At 38.3% G+C, this 21094-nt stretch overlaps 1 protein-coding gene across 4 annotated transcripts in view; it reads left to right on the plus strand.

Annotated features, from left to right (window-relative positions):
* Nucleotides 1-21094, plus strand: part of NPSR1 (neuropeptide S receptor 1) — an 818655-nt gene that overhangs the window by 475019 nt on the left and 322542 nt on the right. For all 4 annotated transcript variants that reach the window (XM_073630480.1, XM_073630482.1, XM_073630483.1 and 1 more), the window contains exons 4-5: nucleotides 8694-8787; nucleotides 11341-11542. In XM_073630480.1, the coding sequence (XP_073486581.1) occupies nucleotides 8694-8787; nucleotides 11341-11542 (296 nt within the window). The remainder of the gene's footprint in view (nucleotides 1-8693; nucleotides 8788-11340; nucleotides 11543-21094) is intronic.

Below are 21094 nucleotides of genomic sequence, written 5' to 3' on the forward strand. Positions count from 1 at the left end.
TTTCAAAAATACCATTTAGGGCCTTGATAGCTTTTGGAAATAAACTTTCCTTGAATCTGTTTGTCCTCACCTTTATATTTCTAAACCTCCTGCCAGATGGCAGTAATTCAAAAAGATAGTTTCCAGGATAGGACGGGTCACTCACTTTTTTGCCTGCCCTATTGACACAACAGGACTTATAAATTTTGTTTAGAGAAGCTAATCTGCATCCCACAACCCTCTGTGCAGCATTTATTATTTTCTGAAGGGAAGTTTTTTCTGCTAATGTGCAGTTTAGATGCCAGGCTAAAATGCAATATGTCAGCATGCAACCATTATAAACATCTCCTCCATAAAGACCAAGACCAAATCCTGGGAAAACTTTGTGTTGCAAGAAGCTAGGAAAGTGGAGGCTGCCTATATTGATTCTCCCTCGGAACATAGAGGGTGTGGTCAGAGGCACAGAATGTAGTTAAGCAAGTGACACTAACGAAAGCGGAGGACAAGCGGTTCTTTTTGCAGCAAAAGTTCTTTGAGGAAGAGGAAAATATGGGCCACATGCTGGCTATGCTGGTAAAGTCCCAGAAAGGTACATTGTTTATTTCAGCAGTTAACACGGTTTCTAGGGAAACTATTTACACACATTCTGATATACTCCTAACCTTTCAAAATTTTTATGCCGATTTGTATTCCTCTAATCACCTTCTATAAAAGATATTAATGTCTTTTTGAGAGCTTGTAAACTGCCTAAACGTACTGTTAGGTACCTGGTAGTTGAGCCTGACTGGTAGAAGGAGACCTCTCTTAATCGCTGGTTCAGGAGCCGCTGGAAGTGGGAACAGTGGTCTCCTGAGCGCAGTGGGTAGGAGGGCCTGATGCAGGGTCCAGCAGAAGCAGATACCGGAACTGGAAGGATGTCCCTCAGGGATGGCTGAGCTGCGGATGCAGGTAAGCTGGTGCAGGCCGGGAGGCAGGCAGACAGATGCGAAGACAGCAGCTGGATGCAAAACAAGCAGGCTGGGAACAGCGTCACAGGACACAGGCAAACAAGGTCAGACAGTCCGTTTTGGCAGGAGATCAGGCAGGTATAGACAGGAGGGATGATCCAAGGATAGTCAGGCAGGCAGGAGTTCGACAACAGGTAACAGAATAAGCAAGGTCAGGCAAGCCGGGTCGGATAGGAGAATGGAGAATGGTCAGACGTAGCCGGGTCACTAGCAAAATAACAGATAGGCAGATACAGGAACTTCAGGTGCAGAGCTGCAGACGAACAGCAACTGACATGAGCACCTGTCACTCTTTTAAAGGGACCTTGGCGCCAAAACAGCGCGCGCGCGTACCCGCGAACGCGCGTACGGGCACACGCGGGAGTGCTCCGGCGCCCCCTGGTGGGGAATTGAGCTGAAATGTCCTAGAAAGACCCCTCGTGCACCTGCGTGCACGCAGATTCGCCCGACGGCTACTGACATGCCCCTGACGCATACAATATCTGACAGAGTTATGTTAAAGGCCCCTCTTACCAGCGACGAGTTGTTGGAAACATTGGCCCTCTCTCCATCAGGGAAATCCCCAGGGGTGGACGGGTTGCCAGTGGAGGTGTATAAGAAATATGCTGATCTCCTTATCCCACATCTGAAAGCTGTTCTTACAGATGCATTGGAGCTGGGACGCCTAACACCTACCACCTAGAACAAGGATAAGGGTCTGCCATGAATGTTAGATTAATACCCTATGCAAAATAAAGTGTTGGGTTCTCCCCTTAATCCATAACAGATCTTTATACTTGATAAGGGCCTAGTATGGATTTTGAGGGGAAGCTCCATTAAAAAAAAGAAACCTGAAAAAATTTGCTTAAATTCATCAGCTAGCTAAAGAGCTGTAAGTTGAGATTAAGTATTGACAGGAGAAAATAATTGCGAGATATTTACATTGTAGGACATTTTTTTTTATCTTGTGAGAATTTTTTGACAATGTAGGGCAATGTTTTTTTCTACATCACGGGATTTAAAAAAAGAAATAACTAAATAAAGAAATGTATCTATGGAATTTGTGTTTATTTACAAGGAAACCTTTTTTGTAAATACATAATCAGGGATATTATGTACCCCTTACTCATACACTTAGGAGCACATAACTGGGGGCCCCTTATTTAAAGGAGGCTTCCAGATTCCATGTCCCCCCTACAAACCCCCACATCTACCAGACCAGGCATGTGGTAAAGAGGTTCTTGTCCTAATCAACATGGAGACTTTGACAGGGGAACCCCCTGGCAAGGTCCCTCCCATGCTGAGGGCATATCCCCTGGTATGGTTCAGAAGTAGGGGGAGAAGGGGCCTATCCTTCCTGGCCAGCTGGGCTGCATGTTCAGATAAAGGTCTGGTGTGCATTTTTAGGGGGAATCCAAGCTCTTTTTTTCTTCTGGAGCCTCCTTCTAAAATTCTTATCAAATCGAAAGAGTCATCCAGTGATGTAGATCCATCATCAGTCATGAGCCTAATTATCCACTGCAACAAACATGTCAGTATATGCTTGATGATTCTGCTCCCAACAGACATTTGCTGCTTGTGAAAGCTTGCTGGTCAGTGGCTGAATATCAACAAACCAGTAGGTGATGCTGGCTGATGTCACTGACCATATTTTATCAAATACTTCACCTGGGATACTTCTGACTTGTCTAATATGTGAAACAGGCTGGTGGGTCAGCCAGAAAGTCATTCATTAAGTGGTGGTAGTAATACTGCCACTAAATTGATCACTTCCATCTGCAGCTACAGCTAGAGGTTTTGGACAAGTGAAGCAAGCCAGATCTGGGCTTCTTGTTCACCCATTTGCTGAACCTGGAACAGATAGAATTCAGGTCAAACTCTTTGTTGACCCAAACCTGAAGCTCATGCCTAGAGACTACAAATGGCCATTTCAACACATATGCAGACATGGTACATTGCAGTCACCTTTAAGAAAATTGCCCTGCGAAATACCACGCCAGACAAGAAGCAACTACAAAGAAACTGCGTAAGACCAGAAGCACTGAGATGCAATAAAGGATAGAAAAGATTAAAACAATTATTTCATTTAAAAAATGTTTATGATACACAGCATTTAGTGATTAAATATAATTCAGTTAGCTTTTGCATCCACTTTAGTGCTGTGGTCTGCTATGGTTAACTTCAGTCAACTAGATACTTTTCTAATCAATTTATGCATATACTGTATTTCTAAGAAAAAAATACCTCCAGTTAGCAGTTTAATTACTTAGATTACTTAGATGACTTAGTGGCCACAATATGAATCCTATTTTAAATTATTCACTTATGATTTAACACCATAGAGAATCCACACTGATATCCCTTTCCTTAATTTTTTAGTGGTCTTCTTCATCTGGCAACCCCTTCAAAGCTATAAGTCTAGATATGTGCAATGTGCGCATTGTGTCGTTTTAGTGAAAGGCAAATGATTCAGGCAAAGGAAAAGATTATCTGCTTCAAACTAAACTAACTGAGTGTGCAGATTCACCTCCTGGACTGTGATCTTATGCACTCAAATGACACAATGCTGCCTATTGTTTGTCTCGGGGACCTAAGCCTAGTGTGACTGCTGGAAAACTATTTCCATTATACCAAATTAATTTGTATGCCTTTCCTAAATTAGGGCTCATTTATGCCATCTGTAGAGACCTTTGTTTTTCTGCACTAGGAAAACATCAGGCACGAGCCAAAAGCAAAAAGGGACGACTTCCGTCCTGTGTGCATTTTGTAAACTTCATTCATACACCGTCCAGACCCAACCCCATTGCCTGCCCATATAGGTTTCTAATGAATGAAAGTAGTTCCGGGGCAGTCCTTCTCAATATATTATATTACTGTCCGTCAAAGTGGTTCTCTGTGTTTATACTACCAACCGACTTTTCCCCATGTCGGATCCTGGCTGGGATAATGCTGATGCTTATGTTGCCAGACACTGATGGTGGGGAACAGAATCGCAGGAGACACTAATGGCGGGGGACAGAAAAAATAAAAGGGAAATTTGGGACTTTAGATGAAGCACACAACTATGAGCTAATGAAAAAAATCGAATAAGTAGTATTGCTCATTAGTACCACATGGTACATGCATATCACTGCACCACTGTGGTGTGGGTTGTGTTGGTTAGTGACTTACACCTCTCTAAGTAATATAAGAAAATACGTTGATGAATCATGATTGTAAAAGCAAGTATGATCAGATGGTAGCAATAGCATACTGTAGCTTTGAAAAGGGGCTCTACTCGTTTTCTGGGTTCTTTCCACTCACCAGGAGCCAATGCAGGGTGCATATACTTGTATCTGCAATAAAATGCATATATATGTAATCAGATTTTTGATACAAAGAAAGAGAGGGGAAGGAAAAAGGGAAGGGGGGAGAATCCCCCCTGGTTACTCACAAGTCAGCTATAGGTTCCAAATAGGGTGCTGAGAGCCAAAGACATGATGGAGGATTCATCTCCGGGAGCTATGGCAGTGGCCAGTGGCACAAAGACAACACAAGCACTGGTGAATGGACTACCATGGGAGTGGGGTCTCCATTGGAAATCAAATGCGATGCAATGTGTGTTACAAAGGACACTCTGTGAAGATTAATAAAATATATATCAATGTAAATAGTGCATGTCTAATGATATCGTAAGGACTAAAGCCCAAAGCATGGTGTCAGTAAGAGTGAACCCAGGTGAGGAATCAAAGTAGATAATAGCATATAAAAAAAAACATGTAGCTCTCACCAAAGGAGTAAGTGGTAGGGAAAAAGCAAAAAGAAAAATCAGTGAAACAAAACAGCCAACATGAACAATGTAGCCAAGACATACCTGAATCTTAGGGGAGGGAGCATGATTCAAACAGGTGTGCTGTATAACAAGCAGAGCAGGAAACATGAAGTGAGTACTCAACTTGGAAGTGATATTTATAGTGGGGTCATGCCGCTAAGCCACTCCCTAATGCCACACTGGCGTACTCAACATGGGGGGGCAACATCAGTGCCTGAGAGACAATATTCTCTCGGCACTTGGCACCAAGGAGGTCACCCTCGATATAGTATGCAGATGACAAACGGCGTGCCAGGTGCCACAAGTGACACCATGCACACAGTGTGAAAGGCGTGGCTTCGATGCACATCGAGTGCCCACCAGTCCCCCATGCAAGATTAAAATGGAGGGGGAGAGGAAGGCCCCAGGTGGGCATCTCAGCTCCCGGAAATGTATTGAAACCCCAATGTCTCCAACATCCAGTCCCACGTGGAAAGGACAGCCGTTAAATGTCACCTAAAGTGGTGTTTGTGATTTATGTCAGAAACATGTATTGGATAGATCTCCTGACCCCCACAAATTGCCAAGTGGCCACCCCTCTGCCAAAGGAAGTGGGGGGAGGAAAGGAAAATGCTCATGCATGGGACTGTGCATGAACTTTGTAAACCATGAAATAAACAGCCGTGTGCCTCCATCCCTGTATACTGGTTGAGAAGGTGGGGTAGGTGGGACTTTAAATGAGGCAGTGACTGGGTAGAGTCATGTGCCTCCATCCCTGGTGCAGATAAAAGAAAAGGGAATGGTGGGGGACAGAATGGCAGCAAAGATGAGGATTGAAAGAATTATTTGCACAGATGAGGAGGAAAGAGTGGTGGTCATTGATGAGATGGACAGAATGATGGGCACTGATGAGGTAGACAGAATGATGGGCACTGATGACGAGAACAGAATGGTGGGCACTGATGACAGAATGAGGACACAGGATGTGATGTTAGTCTGTGCATAAAAAGGCATGCATGAAAACTGATGTCAACGTGCATAAAAACTCACTGAAACGTGCCTGAAAACAAATGTAAACTCGTGTCTCTGCAAGTTAAATCTGCATGTTTTTTCAATCAATTTTTATGCACGTATGATACAAATGAAGCCTAAGGCATAACAGCCAGGTACCTAGTATTCCTTAGAGTAGGTCATCAATGTAAACACTGTATTTATTCCAATACATTTTTTTTTTTTTTTTTTTTTATAATTGTATTTTTATTGATTTTCAAAAATTAAGTACAAAGTTTTAGCAAAACGAGCATTACATTGTCAGTGCATGTGCATTATACAGTAATCATTATAGAAAGAAGAAAAACAAAGTATAAAGTAACAAATATAGGTGACAAAAAGTGTTCACAGTAACAAGACACATAGATATATTAGGTCAATTCCCCATGGTGTGAGAGTAAGCGTAATATTGGAGGGAGTCTGGATCCTTGAGATCAGTTCAGGCCATATGCACAGGTAGTATAGAGTTGACTTAAGATTAGGGTGAGCCTGGTGTCATGGGGGTCCCATACTCCGAAAGATCCCATGGCTCCCATATTTCAGTGAACTTGGAAACACAATCGTGTACCGAGGCTGTCAAAAACTCCATTGTCCGAATCTCAGCCACCAAGAGTAGTAATCTGGACCGTGGGGGAGGAGTACTGGATAGCCAGAATAACGGAATAAGTCTTCTGGCGGCTAGTAAAATGTAGGATATTAATTTGCTTGTCTTTTTAGGTATCCCTGATGGAGGTAGGCCCAATAGATAGGTCAAGGGATCTACCGGAAGGGACACCCCCGTCACCTTTTGTATAAGAAGATGTACATCACACCAAAAAGGTTGAATCAAGGAGCACTGCCAAAAAATGTGGAACAGTGAGCCTATTTCAGTTCCACATCGCCAACAATGTTGCGAGACTGAAGGGTCATACTTATGAATTACATCGGGTGTTCTGTACCAGAACATGAGAATTTTAATGGTTGTCTCTCTCTGGGTGACACATTTGGAAGATTTAAATGTAGAGGACCAGATTCTATCCCACATCTGTATTGTAACAGGGCGGCCCACTAGATGGGACCACTTGCGCATATAAAAATGTAATGTCTCTGTGACGGGAGACGACTCATGGAGGATACTATATATACAGGAAATTAAATGTAATTGATGGGGGCCTTGGGCACATAGATATTCAAAAGTAGTTGGTTTATCTAGAATTAGGGATGGTGATTTAGAATGAAAGAAATGTCTAATTTGCATATAGAAGTGGAAGAGATGTGGTGTAAGGTCAAATTTCTCACTTAAAGTGTTAAAGGTATGTAGTTTCCTTGTTATGGGATGTACAAGGTTTCTGAGCTGAAAGAGGTGAGCGTTCACCCATGGGAATATCCTGCCCAAGGACATACTATCCGGAATGAGAGGGTTAAATAATACGTTTATAAGAGGGGAGCAGGGTGACATAAGGGAAAAGCGTTTAAGGCAGTTACGCCATATATTTAGAGTCAGTATCATTGGTCCAGTACATTGACGTTTATATATAGGATCCAGAGCAGGGGGAGCGCCCCATACCAAGGATCTCGGGTGGACCGGGTAAAGTACTCCCTTTTAGAGAGGGATCCTTTCCAGGTTTAGGAATAACTGATATGAAAGAATGGGAGAACTGTGAATGAGGGGGAGTACCTTTGAGAAAGGAGGCATATAAAGCTAGCATGTGAGGAGATAAAATATCGATAAAAGATTTATAGTATGAATAAGGCAACCCGTCCGGGCCAGGGGCTTTGTGTAATGGGAGATTTTTAATTATAGCAGAGAGTTCTTCAGCTGTAACTGCTACGTTTAAGCTTTCTAAATCCGTTGTAGATAGTTTCGGTAGCTTTATATTGGAAAAAAAAGACTCAAAATTTTCCTGGGTGAATTCAAATTGATTCTCCGGATTCAGGCAATTGTATAATTTATTGTAAAAGTTGCCAAAAATTTTGGACATCTCACGAGGGCAATGAGTTCTAGAACCATCTGGTCGTATAAGAAAATCGGGCAAGGAGTTAAACGGACGAGGGCATAACTTATTGACTAGCATTCTGTGAGGTTTATTGGAGAATTCATAAAATTTTTGCTTCGTCCATAACATGGATCTAGCTGTTTTGTTAAGTTTTGTTGATCTAATTTGTTCTCTAAGTTGAATGACTTTGCGAAGTTTTGGTACTGTGGGACTACCCAAAAGTCTCCGCTCAGCAGTTACCAGAGCAGACATTAGGGACTGTAATAGGTTATTTCTATCTCTCTTCAGTCGAGAACCTTCAGCAATACATGTTCCTCGGAAAACAGCCTTATGTGCTTCCCACAGTGTGGAAATCTGAGACACAGATCCAGTGTTGAGTAAGAAATACTCACTCAAGCTATTTGCTAGAGTAGAGCGGGAGATTTCAGACTGCAAGAGATGGTCATTGAAACGCCAATGACAGGATTTGGTATAGGTCTGAGTTAACATTAAATCCAGCATAATGGGTGCGTGATCTGACCATGTAATGGGAGAAATATCTGAATCAACTAAATAAGGGATAAGTGGGGCTGAAATAAAGAAATGATCTAGACGGGAATACATATTATGAGCTGATGAGTAGAACGTAAATTGTTTAGCAGAAGGGTGTTTTATCCTCCATGAGTCGAAAAGTCTATGTGACCTAATACATTTACGGAAGGCGTTAGCCTGAGACAATACTCTTTTAGATGGGGTAGGACTAAAAAGTGTTTGTCTGTCTCTAGTGGGTGACATATTCCAATACATTTTTAATGTTTTTTAAAACATTTACATATTTTTTTTTTATTCACAAAGTTTTGAATTCATGTAATATAACTATGTATTACATTTCTAAAATGTGGCATGGGTAACCTGTTGTTTTTCCTTGTTTAGGTTGTCCTTTTATATGCATCTACCTATGTACTTGTGTCTCTCAGTATAGACAGATACCATGCAATAGTTCATCCAATGAAGTTTCTTCAAGGAGGTAAGATAGACATATACTATTATACTATTATTATTTACTATTATTTATATGCAGATTTTAAGGGATTTTTGTAAAGGTCTATATGACAAACTGACAAGTACAGTGATTTACATTTTTTAATATTTTTTATATGATTTAAATGCAATTGTATTAAACAATAATGGACTTTATATAAGCTATGTACCATAATATATTATTATATTAAAAAATCTTCAAAAAAATTATCTTAGATAGGGCATTTTTTTATTTGTTAGTATGATTGTGATAGAGATCATGGGGAAGATTTCCTAAAATTGATGCACACAGAATCTGTTGCAGCGGTGCATAGTAACCAATCATCTTTCAGGTTTGATTGCCAAAGCATAAATGAACAAGCTGAACTTAGAAGCTGATTGGTTACTATGCATAGCTGTACCAGATTCTGTGTGCCCTGGTTTTAGCAAATCTCCTCCAATGTGTATGTGTGTTTTTTATAAGTAACATGTCTTTAGGAATGGGCATTTCTGGCAAAAAATGATGAGTATTGTGATATTTCCTATTTTTGGCATGATTTTTAAGAATAGGTTTTTAGATATTTCTTAATCTGGATCCCTGCAAATGTGCCTTGAAAAATGAAATATTTGTGATAATTAACCCCTTCCCGACTGGCGCAGGCCGATGTACGATGGCAGAATGGCATGGCTGGGCAAATGGGCGTACCCGTACGTCCCTTTAAATTTGCCGCCGTGCTATGGCGTGCGCACCGGCCGGGGTCTTCATGAGTCGGGTCGCGTGTCCCACGGACTCGATCACCGTGGGGATACTCGTGATCGCCTCACGGAGAGGACGAACGGGGAGATGCTAATGTAAACAAGCATCTCCCCGTAATGCCTAGTGACAGTGTCACTGATCTCTGCTCCCTGTGATCGGGAGCAGAGATCAGTGACGTGTCACACATAGCCATGCCTCCCCTACAGTTAGTAACACTCCCCAGGACATACTTAACCCCTCCCTAGCCCCCTAGTGGTTAACCCCTTCACTGCCAGTGTCATTTACACAGGAATCAGTGCATTTGTATAGCACTGATTGCTGTATAAATGACAATGGTCCCAAAAATGTGTCAAAAGTGTCCAATGTGTCCGCCATAATGTCGCAGTCACAATAAAAATCGCTGATCGCCACCATTACTAGTAAAAAAAAAAAAAGAATAATAAAAATGCCATAAAACTATCCCCTATTTTGTAAACTCAATAATTTTTGCGCAAAACACACCAAAAATATGTAGAAGAATATGTATCGGCCTAAAATGAGGAAAAAAAATGTTTTTTTTAAATATTTTTTGGGGATATTTATTATAGCAAAAAGTAAAAAATAATACATTTATTTCACAATTGTTGCTATTTTTTTGTTTATAGCGCAAAAATAAAAACCGCAGAGGCAATCAAATATCACCAAAAGAAAGCTCTATTTGTGGGGAAAAAAGGATGTCAATTTTGTTTGGGAGCCACGTCGCACGACCGCGCAATTGTCAGTTAAAGCGATGCAGTGCCGAATCGCAAAAAGTGCTCTGGTCAGGAAGGGGGTAAATTCTTCCGGGGCTGAAGTGGTTAAAGTCAGTATTTAGAATTTTTTCCTGCCCTGACAATTATTGAGTCCAATAGACCACTTTAAAAAAGGATCATATTATGCATATTACATTGTTGCTAGCCTATTATTCCTAAAATTGTTGAAGAAAGGGATCACAAAGGCATACTACTTATGTCTCGTTTCCACTGAGCGGATTAGTTCGGTTTGGTTTGGTACGGTACGCTATTTTGGGTGTTTCCATTATGAAAGCGGCCCATACAACCGAACCGTACCGCTCCATTCAGGGTCCTGCTTCAGATGTCGGGCCATAGAAAATAGAACGGTTCGGTTAGGGCGGAGCTACGATACATTCCACTGATTGGCTGACAGAAAACCCTCTGCTGTGTTATACTGAAGCATTTTTTCTAAACCCTGTATGGCCCCTTGTGGTCCCACTTGCAGTGGAAACGCTCACCAGAATAGACCGGACCATTCTAGGCCATTCAAACTGTACCTACCCGAACCGATCCGCTCAGTGGAAACGAGGCATTAGAGAACAACTTAGAAAACAAAGATAAGAAAAAACAGAGAGCTTTAAAAGTTACAACCTGAAGCAATTGTTCACTGATGCAGAACAAGTTATGTTAATATAGGTAAAGAGAATCTGTATATGGAGGTTTTCTATTTGTTTATTTTTTTCTTTGGTTGAACTAGATTGACTTGTATCTTTTTCAACTTGACTATGTAACTTTGAATTATTGATGCAGCAAGGCAATGAACTGTATGTTTTTCCATCTATTCAATTTGTATTTATAAAGAAATGCAATGAAGGAAAGATGATTTCTAAAGCAGTTATGTTCCCATGACCTCCAATAATCTTAAACTATTGTCTATTTTTTAATAATTATGGATAAAATGTATTAACATAACCTACAGTTTGAAAAGTTCTAAAAGTTACTACATTGATGAATGTTAGATAATACATCAGCTTCTTTTTTTTTTCCACAGAAAAACAAGCAAAGGTTTTAATTGTAGTTGCTTGGACACTTTCATTCCTGTTTTCAATTCCCACATTGATAATTTTCAGAAAGATACAACTGCCAAATGGAGAAACTCAGTGCTGGGCCATTTGGCCAGATGATTCTTACTGGAAACCCTATATGACAACCGTGGCCTTGCTGATATATTTTATTCCTTTGATCATTATAAGGTAAATATCCCAATGAACTTCTGTAAATGTGCAGAATCCAAACAGACTGTTTATTACAGAACATTGTGAAACTAAACAATACAATGCTCACTTAAACATTTTTTACTTGCACAAAATAGGTTGCAACAGAAACAAAGAAAAACATTCTTTGGACTTATGTTGCTTGGTAAACGACTTTTTTGATTACTCAGATCATGTATATGTGACAATTATCAACCAAAACACTCAAGCAATTTTCTTTTTGTATGATCAAAAGAAGCAAATATGCCTAACAACACTGACATTTTTTTTAACATTCAATAAGCTATACCAGTGTCTGTTTTTGAAGGTTTTTGTAAAGTGTTTGGCACATTCTCCTCCTAAAACATTATTCATTTGTAAATGAAAAAGAATGGCTTATGAAAATGTAAAGTCCACATATAAGGCCTGTACACATGATAAGAAAATCGGAAGTTAAATTTCATCCAACGAAGGATCTGCCAATTTTCGGATCGTTAATCTGGTGCTTTCGACAGCCGATTCCAAATTTCCATAGGACAAAAACTGAATGTACAGGCTATAAATTTGTAATTGTGAACATAATGTCTGATTTTCGTTTAATTAGTACAGTTTTCATCCCAAAAAATCATAAGAGCAAGACTACGCATGCTCAAAAACTAAAGAATACATACAAAACAATTCAACACATTACATTACTTCTGAAGTTGAATTCTGTTGTACAAGGATTTTCGTATGTTGAGTAACTTCTTCACTTTAGATATGAGACTAGCATGCAACAAAAAACAGACGAACATTCGTCCGAAAATATGATTGTGTGTACGAGGCTTTAGGCTCCATGCGCACTGGGCTTAAAAAAAAAAAAATCAATTTCCCTTGGCAGAAAAAAATGCTCATATAGAGTGTTTTTGTACACAGTTTAGGTGAGCTTAGCTTTTTTTCTGACAGAAAGCTCCAATCAAAAAAGCTATCTTTTTCCCTGGCTTTAAATGCTGAGATTAGAATATGCCTCTAATCATACTAATGTGCATGTACAAATTGGATAACATTGAGCTGCTTCTGCAGGTAAAACACTCATGTACAAGCAGTGATTTTTAAGCCAATGTGCATGGACCAAAAGCCACAAGAAGCATGGAGGCTGTCAATTGTGACTAGGGATGGACTGAACACCCCCCCGCCTGTTCACACCAGAACATGCGAACAGGCAAAAAATTTGTTCAAACACGCAAACACCGCTAAAGTCTATGGGACACGAACATGAAAAATCAAAAGTGCTAATTTTAAAGGCTTATATGCATGGTATTGTCTTAAAAAGTGTTTGGGGACCTGGGTCCTGCCCCAGGAGACATGTATCAATGCAAAAAAAGTTTTAAAAACGTCAGTTTTTTCGGGAGCAGTGATTTTAATAATGCTTAAAGTGAAACAATAAAAGTGTAATATTCCTTTAAATTTCATACCTGTAAGTATGCCTGTAAAGTGGCGCATGTTTCCCATGTTTAGAACAGTCTGACAGCAAAATGACATTTCTAAAGGAAAAAAAGTCATTTAAAAGTACTCGCGGCTATAATGAATTGTCTGTCTGGCAATACACATAAAAGTTCATTGATAAAAACAGCATGGGATTCCCCCACAGGGGAACCCTGAACCAAAATTTAAAAAAAATGCACGTGGGTCCCCCCAAATTCCATACCAGGCCCTTCAGTTCTGGTATGGATATTAAGGGGGAACCCCGCACCAAATTTTTTTTAAAAATGGCATGGGGTCCCCTCAAAAATCCATACCAGACCCTTATCCAAGCACATAACCTGGCAGGCCACAGAAAAAGAGGGGGGGACGAGAGCGCCCCCCCCCGAACTGTACCAGGCCACATGTCCTTAACATGGGGAGGATGTCCCCATTTTGATGGGGACAAGGGCCTCATCCCCACAACCCTTGCCCGGTGGTTGTGGAGGTCTGTGGGCAGGGGGCTTATCAGAATCTGGAGGCCCCCTTTAGCAAGGGAACCCCCAGATCCAGCCCTTCCCGTGTGAAAAGTTAATGGGGTACAAATGTACCTCTACCATGTCACAAAAAAAGTGTCAAAAATGTTAAAAAAGACAAGAGATGGTTTTTGACAATTCCTTTATTAAGGTCTTCTTCTTTCCCCGCTTCTTCTTCCATCTTCTTCTAGCCTTCATTCAGTTTTCTTCCTCTCTTGCTTCTTCCTCTACTTCTTGCTCTGATCCTCTGCTTCTGAAGGGTCTGGCAAGGATTTTGAGGGGGACCCCCACGCCATTTTTCTTTTTAATTTTGGTGCAGGGTTCCCCTTAATATTCATACCAGATCCAAAGGGCCTGTTAATGCACTGTGGGGGAACCCCATGCCATTTTTTTCAATGACTTTTATGTGTATTGCAGAGACCCGACAATTCATTAACGGCCACTACCGCTAATATTTTAAATTACTTTTTTTTCCTTTAGAAATATAATTTTGCTCTTGGACTGTTGTAAACACGGGAAACATGTGCCACTTTACAGGCATACTATAGACACCCCCCAGGTACGAAATTTAAAGGAATATTTCACTTTTATTGTTTCACTTTAAGCATTATTAAAATCACTGCTTCCAAAAAATGGCGGTTTTTAAAACTTTTTTTTGCATTGACACATGTCCCCTGGGGCAGCACCCAGGTCCCCAAATACTTTTTATGACAATAACTTGCATATTAACCTTTAAAATTAGCACTTTTGATTTCTCCCATAGACTTTTAAAGGGTGTTCCGCGGCTTCCGAATTTGACGCGAACACCCCAAATCGTTTGCTATTCGGCGAACTGGTGAACAGCCAATGTTTGAATTGAACTCATGTTCGACCCGAACAGACAGCCCATCCCTAATTGTGACCTTGTCTTCTGAAAATACTAATTCCCTTGCTAGCATGATGGTCAATTCATTTGGCTTCAGTGTCTTAGAAAGTACTGCAGAAATAAACAAACAGGCAAATATTATTTTAAGCAGGTGATCAACAAAGAAAGCTTGCATAGTTATTTATTTACATATATCATCAAAAGCAAACTTGTCATGAGAAAAATATGAGGACCAATTTTAGAAGCAGAGGTCTGCAATCAAAACTGGTTTCCTTTAGGCTTGCTTTGTGCCTATTTGCACACCTTTTATTATGTTCTGATCATTTAAAATTTACATTCGTAGATAAGTTGAAACAGAACAGTTATGTTAATATGGTAAATGAATAAACTGTAAATGGCCTCTTTTTCATAAAAGTTAAACATCTAATTAAATTTAGATAAAATCTCTGTCTCTGTCTCTTTGATGTCCTGTTATAATAATCGAGTATATGAAATTGACATTTTGTTTGTTAAGCCAGTATAAAATTATTCCTTTAATCAATCATTGCCAGTACATATTTTAGTTCTATTTTATCTTCATTAAAACAGCTGTGAAAGTTATTGTAGTATATGGATGAGTGTGGCATGTCCAAAATTGTAATAGAGACCAAAATTTTCTATTCCATTACTCTAAATGCTACCACTGATTTTTGTACTTCCACACTCAACTCAGGGTCAAACACCACCATTGACCTTTTCTAAGATCTACTTTGGACTGCTGTTTATTTTGATACATTATTGTAAAGTACACGTGCAATGTGCAAATTATTGAAGGGGGTGGCTAAAATTTTTTGAAGAAATACAAAAAAAATCTGAAAAAATACTTTTATTTGCAGGATTTGTTCAATCTGTTATAAAATTTACAACAATTTACAACATTTTTGTTTTTTCTCTTATTAAGAATCTTCCATTCCCTGCCAAGAACAAAGTTGTTTTTAAAGTGTTATTAAACCCACAACAGTAAAATCAGTCTGTATATGCAGTAAAGCGTGCTTGTTATGCTCACTGCAAAACCTAAGGGGTTAATCCTCCGCATTGTGTAAAAGAGGCTGTTTGATCCTGTCTTCTCTGATCTTCCCCTTATTCTATTGTCCCCTAACCAACTCCTTATAAGACAGAGCCTTTGGGGTCACTGTGTACCTGTTCAGTTTGGTGTGTATTGCTAGAGAGTTGTTTTTTTTCTTGAGAGGGTGCATGTGATCAGCACAGGACCAATCAGCACTGTCCAGGCAGAGGGTCAAGGGTCCTGCGGCCTCATCGGACAGTCAGAGAAATGAAAACTCCTCCTACAAGCTTTAGCCAGACACTGATAGAAGTCACAAGACTGCTATATACTGCTTATGAGAAAAGGTATTTAGCAGTTTATATTTAGCAAAATAATTGCATTTCCATGTTCTGTGTTCTGTGGGAGACCAGATATAGTGAATGAAGGGTCCTGGGTTTAGTAACACTTAAGTCAACCTTTGAAGGGAGATGCTATTTTGAAAAAAAATTTTGAAAAAAAAGCAATATTTTTTACTTTTTGCCATAATAAATATCCCCCAAAAATATATAAAAAAATTATTTATTTCTCAGTTTAGGCCGATATGTATTCTTCTACATATTTTTGGTAAAAAAAAAAATCACAATACGATATTGATTGGTTTGCGCAAAAGTTATAGCGTCTACAAAATAGGGGATAGATTTATGGCATTTTTATTATTCATTTTTTTTATTAGTAATGTCAGCGATCTGCAATTTTTATCATGACTGCGACATTATGGCAGACACATCAGACACCTTTGACACTATTTTGGGACCATTGTCATTTATACACTGATCAGTGCTATACAAATGCACTGATTACTGTGTACTGTAAATGACACTGGCAGGGAAGGGGTTAAACACTAGGGGGCGATCAAGGGGTTATTTGTGTCCTAGGGAGTTATTCTAACTGTGGGGGGATTGCCTCACTAGAACATGACAGAGATCACTGCTCCCGATGACGGGGAGCAGTAGATCTCTGTCATGTTGCTAGTCAGAAAAGGGAAATGCCTTGTTTACCATTCGCGGGCTCCCAGTGGACATCGAGTCCGCGGGACCCGCAGGCACGGTCATGGAGTACGGCGCTCGTGCCCACAATGCCGCAATTTAAATGGGACGTACCTGTACGCCCATTTGCCGAGCCGTGCCATTGTACCGGCATATATCGTGCGCTGGTCGGCATGTGGTGCTCAAAACTTGCCAGGCTTATTCAGCTAACTCACCCTGTTTCATTAAAATAATCTTCTACTGAATCTTACTTGCTTTTTAAATGAGCTAACCTGTAAATCAATATTAATTAAGACATTCATATCATCATATAATCATCCTGTTGAACTAAAAATCATTGCATATACTGTATAAATGAGTGTAAACACCAATGGGATCTTAGAATTAATGAGCTCTTTATCTGTAGTGCATGCAACATATCATCAAATGTACAGTACAGTATAGGATAAAAAAAATCTCTCCAAACATTTTAATATTGTACATCATGTTGTGCCATTGTAAAAAACTGACATCCAGTTAAGTTTATTTCTTTTCTTCTCTTCACCATATACTGAGCTTATTATTCTCTGGGAGAAAAATAAAAGGAATTGAAGTATGTAAAAAGTGTGCAATCCCTTTACAATAGATAAAGCACAACCACACACAGTATGTCCTATCAGAAATAATACTTCTTTTAGATTGATAAATAGATATGTCATCTGTTCCTATTCACAACTGCATGAATCATTTACCTTGATATTTCAATGGTTTGTGTGCAAGGTATTGATTGATAGAATAATAAAAGGCAAACATCCTTAAATGATGATAAATCATTTTCAAATAGGATATAGAGATGGGCCGAACGACCCCCTGTTCGGTTCGCATCAGAACTTTCAAACATCGCAAGCGTTCCGGGCCAAATAATGAACCCCATTGAAGTCTGGGACCTGAACTAGAAAAATCAAAAGTGCCCATTTTGAAGGGTTATATGTAAGTAATTGGGCATACAATGGTTATGGGGGCCTGGGTACTGCCCTGGGGGACATGTATCAATGAAAAAAAAGTTTGTAAAAAAAACATTTTTAAATGAGCAGTGATTTACTGATGTTTTAAGTGAAACCATAAAAATTAGAAATAACACTAAAAATGAGAAATTCCTTTTATAGTGCCTGTGGGGTCCTCTACTCTGCCTGTAAATTGGCACATCTTTACCAAATTTGTAGAAATTTCTTTAGCAATAATGACATTTAATAAGCTCAAAAAAAGACATTTTCCATTCAAGCTTTCTTTTTTATAAACAACGGCTTGGGTGCACTCAGAACAAGATTAGAGATTTTTTGGATGAATTCTCTTTCATAGACTGTGAATAGAAGTAACAGGTGCAGAAAAATTGACCTTTGGGTGTTGGTGGTGCCTTCACACTTTAACCCTATTGAGGTACTCTTGGTGAAAGCAAGAATTTGCCTTGTTGTCAAAAATTGAAATGCTATGCACCTGTCAAACAGGTGTGGAAAAATTGGTCTTTGGGTGACAGTGGTGTCTTCACAAGGTGACCCTATAGAGGAAGTCTAGATGAAAGCAAGAACTGACCTTGCTGTCAAAATCTTAAATTATATGCACCTGTCAAACAGGTGTGGAGAAATTGGTCCTTGGGTGTTAATTGTAAAACATTTCTTCCAGATGAAATCAACACCCACAAAGCTAGGCAGCCTAGACAATCTTTCAGAGATTCAAAATCAAGAAAGCACTTAATCAGCGACATTGGCATCAGGGGCTATAATGCAGACGCCGCTGATGGGATGTGGAAACTGACAGCCCTGGGTACAGAGGACTGACATTTTTTTGAAATGCATCACTGAGGTGGCCCTTCTTCTACACCGCTCCTCTCTTGACAGAACAGAAGCCTCAAAACTACGTTTTCCACCAGACTGTAACCTACCAGTATCCGGAAAGGCGTTACATAAACTCTTCTTTAAGGTGTCCTCAAGATATTTCATCTCCTGCTGCCTCTGTGGGTACAGGATGAGTACCAAGACTTTTCCCTTGTAACAATTAAACTGGGTAGTAGGTGCAACGGCAAACACACAAACATAGATCAAAAAAAGTTTTTGTTTGTCTCAGCTACTGATCCAGAGTGCAGCCCACTATGTAGTAAATATATAAAAAGAAGAGCAAGAAGCGCCACTAAGTGTAGTATTAAGTACAATGTATTATAGCCCCCATATTGGGTTACTCACAAGAGGTAGGTATAATACAGGCTCTTCATTAAGGTAATGGCTGGGGGGGTCTGTCTGTCTGTGTGCTCCTCGTGCGCTGAGTAGACTGGATGTCTCACGTTGTGGGGAAACGGAGCTTGTGACTGGAGGAAGTCCTCTGAAGCCCTCTAGCTGTTCCGGGATCCAGAATGGGCCGCAACGTGGATCGCAGCAAAGCACAGATGGTACAAAGGGTGCTGATGTCACAGGTCCCAGGATGCTGTGCATGCACACTCTCTTGTCCATCTTGTAACGGTGTCAAGTAGGCATGTGTAAAATGAAAAAATTTGTTTCGTTTCGTTTTAATTCGTTATTTAATTAATTTAGTTTAGTTAGATTTGTTAAATTCATTAAATTCGTTTTTCAAATCAGTTTAGTTTTCGACCGAATTCGAAAATCGGTCGAATTCGAAAATATTTCAATGGGATTCGATATTATTTCAACCACATTCGAAAATATTTCAACAGCATTCGAAATTGTTTCAACTGTATTCGAAATTATTTCAATCGTATTCGATAATATTTCAATCGCATTCGAAAATATTTCTACCGAATTTGATAATATTTCAACCGCATTCGAAATTATTTCAACTGTATTCAAAATTATTTCAATCAGATTCGATAATATTTCAACTGCATTCGAAAATATTTCAACAGCATTCGAAATTATTTCAACTGTATTAGAAATTATTTCAATCGTATTCGATAATATTTCAATCGCATTCGAAAATATTTCTATTTTCAAATTTGATAATATTCAGATAATATTCAGATAATATTCCTCTTCAGCAAACCAGAAGAACGCTGCATGGTTTCGCGTCACCATGGCAGTAAAAGCTGTGAGAGGGATTGAGCGCACCCCAGACTGCATCCGTCATCGGTAAATAAAAATGATTACATTCTCTCTCTCTCTCTGTGTCTCCCAGAGGCGTATCTAGTGAAAATGGCACCTATGGCAAGCACTGAAACTGCGCCCCCATCAAAAAAAAAAAAACAGCTAATAAAACTACAAGTCTTTAACCACTTCAGCCCAGGAAGAATTTACCCTCTTCCTGACCAGAGCACTTTTTGCGATTCGACACTGCGTCGCTTTAACTGACAATTGCGCGGTCATGCGACGTGGCTCTCAAACAAAATTGAAGTCCTTTTTTTCCCACAAATAGAGGTTTCTTTTGGTGGTATTTGATCACCCCTGCGGTTTTTATTTTTTGCGCTATAAACAAAATAAGAGCGACAATTTTGAAAAAAACGCATTATTTTTTAGATTTTGCTATAATAAATATCCCCCAAAAATATATAAAAAAACATTTTTCCTCAGTTTAGGCCGATACGTATTCTTCTACATATTTTTGGTAAAAAAAAATCGCAATTAGCATTTATTGATTGCTTTGCGCAAAAGTTATAGCGTTTACAAAAAAAAAATAATAAATATATATATATATATATATATATATATATATATATATATATTTATTATTTTTTTTATTCTCTTCTATTGTTACTCTATTCTATTCTATTTTTTTCTATTCAAATTTGAATTCATTCTATATGAATTTCAAATTTCAAAAGATGGTTTTATATATATATATGTATATAACCATTTTCCGAAATTCGAATTTCATATAGAATGAATTCAAATTCGAATAGAAAAGATTAGACTAGAAATAGAAAATAGACTAGAAAAACAATAGAACAGAATTGAGTAAAATATAATGTGTATATGTATTATATTTTATTCTATTCTGTCCTATTTTTTTTCTATTCTAATCTTTTCTATTCAAATTTGAATTAATTCTATATGAATTTAGAATTTCAATAGATGGTTATATATCAATAAATATCTAATATATATATATATATATATATATATATATATATATATATATAAAACCATTTTCCGAAATTCGAATTTCATATAGAATGAAATTGAATTGAAATAGAATAGAAAATAATATCTTAGAAAAACAATAGATCAGAAAAAAAAAAAAAAAAAAATATATATATATATATATATATATACATATATATATATATATATATATATATATATATATATATATATATATATATATATATATATATATATATATTAGAAAAAAAATAGTACAGGATAGAATAAAATATTATATATATATTCTATTCTATTTAAATTTGAATTTATTCTATATGAATTTCAAATTTCAGAAGATGGCTGTATATATAAATAATATATATATAGATATATATCTATATATATATAGATATATATAGATATATATCTATATATATATATAGGTATATATCTATATATATATAGATATATATCTATATATCTATATATATATATATATATATATACACACACATATATATATATATTATTTATATATACAGCCATCTTCTGAAATTTGAAACTCATATAGAATAAA

Source organism: Aquarana catesbeiana, linkage group LG05 (genome assembly GCF_042186555.1).
Source record: "Aquarana catesbeiana isolate 2022-GZ linkage group LG05, ASM4218655v1, whole genome shotgun sequence".
Lineage (NCBI taxonomy): Eukaryota > Metazoa > Chordata > Amphibia > Anura > Ranidae > Aquarana > Aquarana catesbeiana.